The sequence below is a fragment of the Choloepus didactylus genome, chromosome 6, assembly GCF_015220235.1.
Source record: "Choloepus didactylus isolate mChoDid1 chromosome 6, mChoDid1.pri, whole genome shotgun sequence".
Lineage (NCBI taxonomy): Eukaryota > Metazoa > Chordata > Mammalia > Pilosa > Megalonychidae > Choloepus > Choloepus didactylus.
Genome location: NC_051312.1, coordinates 25,884,065 through 25,891,058, shown reverse-complemented (window position 1 = coordinate 25,891,058; position 6,994 = coordinate 25,884,065). Strand labels below are relative to the sequence as shown.

Sequence of the window (6,994 nt, the reverse complement as noted above, 5' to 3'; positions counted from 1 at the left end):
CCTATTGAATATATTTGACACCTTTATTGAAAATTGGCTGTAGACATGTGTTTTTATTTCTGAATCCTTAATCCTAAATGATATATTTTATCAAAGTGAAAACTCCATATTTTTCATGAATGAATTCAAGAAAAAAAAATCTTTTATAATACCATTTACTATTCCAGCATGACTTTGCAACTGTTCCAATTTGACTGGGATTGAGCCGATATATAATTATTTCTCCCATTGTAACTTTAATCATTGACTCTATGTAAGTGAGTGCCTTTATGTCATGCATGTCCACATGGGACTGTACAAACCATTTATGTTGTTTTGTTCCTTCCTTCAGTTGCCCTCATCTTTTCTCACTGGGGAATAGGTAGGATGTCCTACATAATTAGCCAGTACATGAAGACAAGTTTTGAAGTCTCTCAGATGATTTGGGTATAAGACTAAATTACACACTGCTTCCTCAGGGAGCACCACAGTGGGAGAGGGAAACCATAAATTCTTCCAATGGAAAGAAAAGAAAGAGAAATTTGGGAGAAAAAAATTCCAGTAATTGATTTAAGATGAGTGAATAAGAATTGTCTTTGATTCTGATTACACATGGATTTTGTTAATTTCTGACTGTAGACCCTTATGGTTTTTGAGAACTGATCATATCAAGTACTACACAAACACACATTATCTCCTTTAGTAATTAGGCATTAAATTGTTTTTAGGGCATTAAATTCTATGAAATGAGCATGTACCCAAGATCTATATGTTTTGCATGAGATGATAGTGGCATTTAGATAAAAGTAAAGAGGAAGTAAAAGTATCTTAAAAACTTATCAATGATGTATCTAATATACTCTTTTGAGGTTAGGCTTGTCAGATAAAATATAGGAACCCTGAGTCATTTGAAATTGAGATAAACAATGAATATATTTTTTTAGTATAAGTATGTCCTAGACAATATTTGATAAATGACAAATTTTTTAAATAAAATTATATCCAGTGCAATACTTGATAAACAATTAAATAATTTAATTGTATAGTGAATAAAATAAATTTATTGTATGCTATATACAATATTTGATAAACTGTAAATACTTTTTATATAAGTTTGCCCCATGCAAAAAGCCACCCTTTCGTTGTTGTTTTTCTACTTAATTTCTTACTACTGGATCTATTTTTTTTCCAGAATCAACATTACAACTTAATTTAGTAGACTACCAGTATTTAGCATGATTTTTAGCAAACATGGAATTATGAAGGGTCTTTTGAACTGAACAAAAGTACTAAAAGATAACACCATGACTAAGTATTGAAATTTCAGTCATTACTTTGCAAATTGTTGTCTCCTCTTTTAATGGTTCTTCTCAACATGAGTTATTAAAATGTACATAGTAACATGTTCAGAAAAGATAGAGATATCATAAGGAAGGAGCAGGGTAAAAGAATCCAGGTATGTTCAGATAAGTAGTAACTGACTCTGAAAATTGAGATAGACTCAATAAGCACTAGAATAATTCTTAGCTAAACATTGAAGACATAAAATTAATATAACTGGTACTGGATTTCTGATTCCTTTGCTCAATCCAGTTCACTACCTATTCTAGAGTAAAATCCTCTCATAGCAGGACCTGTAATAACTCAAATTTGAGTAAAGTTTTAAAATGACATGTTTTAGTTCCTGAAATCTTCACCCAGCCAAAGGACCAAAACCATCCATACCTGACAAATCTTCAAGGTGCCTCCGGACTTCAGTTGCTCCAAACTGTAGGCTTGTAACATGGAGGTGGTGGGAATGGAGAAGGGAGGTGGACTGAAACTCTCTACATGATAATAGGATAACCCAAACCTGGATATTTCATTACATTGTATATTTCCAGATTGCATTTTTTGTGTCAGAATTTTTTGAACTACATTACTGTTGCAATTAAAAATCATGCTTCTAGAATCCTGTGTTTGCATTGAGAGGAACTTGAATATGAGGGGAGTTTGAAAGGGGTTCCAAATGATTTTGGTTAAAGCAGCCTCCCTATCTTTAATCAGGTTGGTTGTGCTTTGATTTAATGACTTTTCTTGTGTAGCTGAAAGAAAAGAAAACTAGAATTTCTCACTGAAATGCTTGAAAATTGCAGTGATATACACTATAAGTTCTCCATTTTACAGTTACAAAAAAAAATGAAATTTTGCCATATATGATGTAATAAATTCACAAATAAAGATTAAATGCAATAGAGATTTCATTATCTCCTCTGTGCTAAAAATAAATAGAGCATATAAAACTAACTAATCCATTGCCTGAATATTGAAGTAAACCATAGAATTTAGCAGACATGGACCAGATAATTTGTTTATTGAAGTTTATAGAAACTGTGGTTATTAAAAAATAAATTCTACAAGAATATTGAGGCATAAACATGTCCTTAAAATGAAAACGTAAAAACACTAAATTCAATTATGAACAAACTGATAGTAGTCATTTATTTCATAAAATCCAGAAACAAAATGACTTCTGATAAATCCTTAGTACATATCAGTGTACAGGGTGCTGGGAATATACTTAGAGGTCACTGTCACCCAGAACAGATACTATTATTTAATTACATAGGTCATTAACTGAAACCACATAAGTATATTCACTGCCATTAAATAAAGCTTTAACTCTATTTCTGCATAGCTGGCCTGCAATAATTTCTGTAGACATTCTAATGCCACCTAACATTGGGCAAAGTACAATGGAGAAGAAGACAAAATGGAAAGAGGTGACTCTAATTGAGGATAAATATGATCATGATCATCTCACATTCACATTACCAAATATATATCACTGTGTGAGTGCATTCCTAAGTTTCCATGCAGAGACTTTGAAGTGCAATTGAGGAACCATAAACTATAAACTTCATTTGTTTCAACTTCTACATTCCTGTCTCATTAAGTATATGAAAATAAAAAAGAATCAAAAACTGAAGTATGCTAAATAAAAGTTGTGATTTGATTGGGTAGATAAATAAAATCCAATATTCCTATATGAACACATATGTGACTTTGTTGTCAGGGGATATGCTCCAGACATTGACTCTGTTAAAAATTCAATCTACATCATAGTAGTGCTCCAATATTGGGAAAAGGAACTTTACATTTTATTTTAGCTTCAAAATCAGATGCTGGGATTATTTTTCTATCCTTCAATATAAAAACAATCTACATTATATCTAAAATAATGTAACTTGTTTATATAATTTTACATGAAAACTAATAATGATGTTTCTGTTTCTTCCCAGAAGAGAGAACTGGATAAAATGGGCCAAAAGAACCTGACAGTCCTGCCTGAATTCATTCTACTGGGAGTCACAAGGCACCCTGAGCTGCAGGGTCCCCTTTTTGGGGTTTTCCTCATCATCTACATGGTCACAGTGGTGGGCAACCTGGGCATGATCATCCTGACCAAGGTGGACTCCCGCCTCCACACCCCTATGTATTTCTTTATCAGACACCTGGCTTTCATTGATCTTGGTAATTCCACTGTCATTTGTCCCAAGTTCCTGGTAACTTTTGTTGTGGAGCAAAATACCATTTCTTATTATGCCTGTGCCACACAGCTGGCTTTTTTCCTTTTGTTCATGATCAGTGAAATTTTCATGTTGTCATCCATGGCCTATGACCGCTATGTGGCCATCTGTAACCCTCTGTTCTACAGTGTTATCATGACCCAGAGGGTTTGCCATGTGCTTGTGGGTAACCCCTACCTCTGCAGCACCATCCAGTCTCTGACATTTACTATAAAGATTTTTACTTCAACATTTTGTGGCTCTAATATCATCAGTCATATCTACTGTGATGATGTTCCCTTGGCTTCCATGCTTTGCTCCAATGCACAAGAAACAGGATTACTGATACTAATATTTGCAGCATTTAATTTGATTTCCCAACTTCACTTAGTCCTAGTGTCCTACATGCTGATACTAATAGCCATATTTCAAATACATTCAGCAAAGGGCAGGAAAAAAGCTTTCTCCACATGTGGTTCTCATCTAACTGTAGTGATTGTGTTTTATGGAACTCTGCTATTTATGTATGTGCAACCTAAATCTATTCGCTCTTTTGAAAGTGACAGAATGGTCTCTGTGTTTTACACTTTAGTCATCCCTATGCTTAACCCCTTGATTTACAGCTTAAGGAACAAAGAGGTAAAAAATGCCTTCTACAGAATCTTTAAGATTTCTTTATCTTTTGTATTCCATATTCAATATAGAATATTGTTCTAGACAGTGATGACAAAAACAAATGCCATTTGATAATATTTTTACTTGGTAGAATTAATTTCCCTTTTACTCTTAAGCAAAGACTTTCTCTATGTGCATCCATAGAACCTCATACTTCCCCTGAATGGAACATTTTACACTCTACCACTGTACATCCCTAAACCATTTATTTGTTTCTAAGTTTGGTTTAGTTTGGCTTATTTAAGGACAAAAATCTACTCAATCTTGTCTTCTTTGTATTTTTTGAAGCAAAACAATGTGTAGAAAGTTTGAGAGTTTTCTGTGTGTTCTGTTGACACCATGAAGAATTTTCTCTACTGTAATCATTCATTTTTACCATGCTACAGATAATATAAATTTTGTACCAAATAAACATCTCTTAAATAACAGTCGAAACTTAGGAATAGATGTGATTGCTGTGAGAGTTACAATCTATGAACCTTTTCAACAAGCCTCATTGAACACTCCATCCTCCTGCAATCTCTGTCCACATTATATCCTCTGGTACCTGTGCTCTCTAATTCAATTGTCAACACTTGTTCTCCGTATTTAGTTTATAACAGGAAGACCTTACAATATTTGTCCTTTTGTTTATCAATTATTTCATTCAATATAATGACCTCAAGTTTCATTCACCTAGTTGCATGCTTCATGACTTATTTCCTTCTTGCAGCTGTTCAATATTCTGTTGTATGGATACACCACAGTTTGCACTTTGGTTCACCCATCAGTGTAATGTTAGGCTACCTCCATCCATTGAAAATCATGAAAATTGCTACCATAAACACCAGTGTGCAAATGCCTATTCATGTCCCTGCTTTCAGTTGTTCCAAGTATATACCAAATAATGGGAATGCAGGATAATATGTCAACCCTATACTTGGCCTCCAGTGGAACTACCACTCTGCCCTCCAAAGGGACTGCATCATTCTACTTCCCTACCAACAGTGAATAGATCTTTCTCTCTCCACATCTTCTCCAGCAGTAGCATCTTTCTGTTTATTTTTTAAACAGTTTTCTTCACACACCATACAAGGCATCCTCAGTGAATATTCAACAGCACCCAGTATAATCAGATAGTTATGTTTTCACAAGTACAGTATACATGAGAATATTTCCATTTCTTCTGCCAAAAAAAGAAGAGGAAGAAAAAAAGAATAAAAAATAAAATATAAAAATAAAATAAAATGAAATATAAAAGGAGAAACAACAAGAATCCCATATACCTCCCTTATATCATCATCTGTCAACATTTGGCTTTAGTATATTTCCTTTGTTACAATTAATGGAAGAATATTACAATGCTATTGTTAACTATAGGCCCTAGCTTGCATTGATTGTCTCTTTTCCCATATATCATCCCATTTTCCACACCTTGCAATGTTGATATTCACTTTTTCTCCCTCATGTAAAAAGATTCTTACATTTCTACATCTAACCATCATTATCTCTCTAATTTTTGCTAAATTATATAGTCCCCATTTTTCCTCTATTTTTCTGGTGTCATAAATTCCCCTATTCTTTCTCTTTCAACCTTATTCACACTCAGCTTTGCTCATTATACTTACAATATTGTGCTACCATCACATAGTATTGTGATATCCATTTCTGGATCTTTACAATCAGTTCTGTTGAGCATTCTGTACTCCTTCAGCCTCAAATGCCCAATTTCTACTCTCTTTCTACCTCCTGATAACCTGTGTTCCTAACTTGAACTTTCAGAGTTTGGTCATTATAGTTAGTTCATATTAGTGAGACCACACAGTATTTGACATTTTGTGTCTGGCTAATTTCACCCAACACAATGTCTTGAATACATGTTATTGCATGCATCATGACATTTTTCTGTCTTACAGCTGCATAATATTCCATCATATGTATATATGCTTGTTTATCCATTAGTCCATGATGGACATTTGGACTATTTCCATCTATTGGTAATCATGAATAATATCACTATAAACATCAGTTTACAAATATCTGTTTATGTCCCAGCCTTCAGTCCCTCTGAGTACATATCTGGTAATGGGATTGCTGGATCATACAGCAATGCTGTACTTAGCTAAGCGAAGAACCACCCAATTGCCTTCCAGAGCAGTTGCACCATTCTACATTCCCACCAACAGTGAATAAGTGTACTTCTCTCTCCTCATCCTCCACAACACTTGAAGTTTTCAGTTTTTTTTTTTCTTTTTTATAATGGTTATTCTAATAGGTGTGAGTATGAGATGATAACATATTTTTTGGTTTGCATTTCACAAGTATCTAGTGAAGTTGAGCATCTTTTAATATGTTTTTGAAGCAATTGTATTTCTTCTTCAGAAAAGTGTCAAGCCATGTGTTTTGCCCTTTCTATAATTTTTTTTTTGCCTTTTTGTTGTTGAATTGTATGACTTCTTGATATATTCTGGATATTAAATACTTAGCTGATATGTGGTCTCCAAATTCTGTCTCCCATTGCATAGGCCATCTTTTTACTTTCCTGACAACATCCTTTGATGTGCAAAAGTTTTCAGTTTTGAGAAGATCCCATTTATCTATTTCTTTTTTCATTGCTTACGCTTTGGGTGTAAAGTCTAGGAAACCACCTCTTATCACAAAATCTTTAAGATATTTCCCTATATTTTCTTCTAAAAGTTTTATAGTCTTAGCTCTTACATTTAGGTCTTCAATCCATTTTGAGTTGCTTTTTGTATAAGATGTGAGATAGTGGTCCTCTTTCATTCTTCTGGATATGGATATCTAATTCTCCA

The 6,994-nt window shown here is 33.7% G+C and overlaps 1 protein-coding gene across 1 annotated transcript; it reads left to right on the top strand.

Moving 5' to 3' along the window:
- The first annotated feature begins 3,278 nt into the window (after positions 1-3,278).
- LOC119536772 (olfactory receptor 8K5-like) lies at positions 3,279-4,244 on the top strand. The gene has a single exon (XM_037839533.1). The coding sequence runs from the start codon at positions 3,279-3,281 to the stop codon at positions 4,242-4,244; it is 966 nt and encodes a 321-aa protein (XP_037695461.1).
- The last annotated feature ends 2,750 nt before the right edge of the window (positions 4,245-6,994 follow it).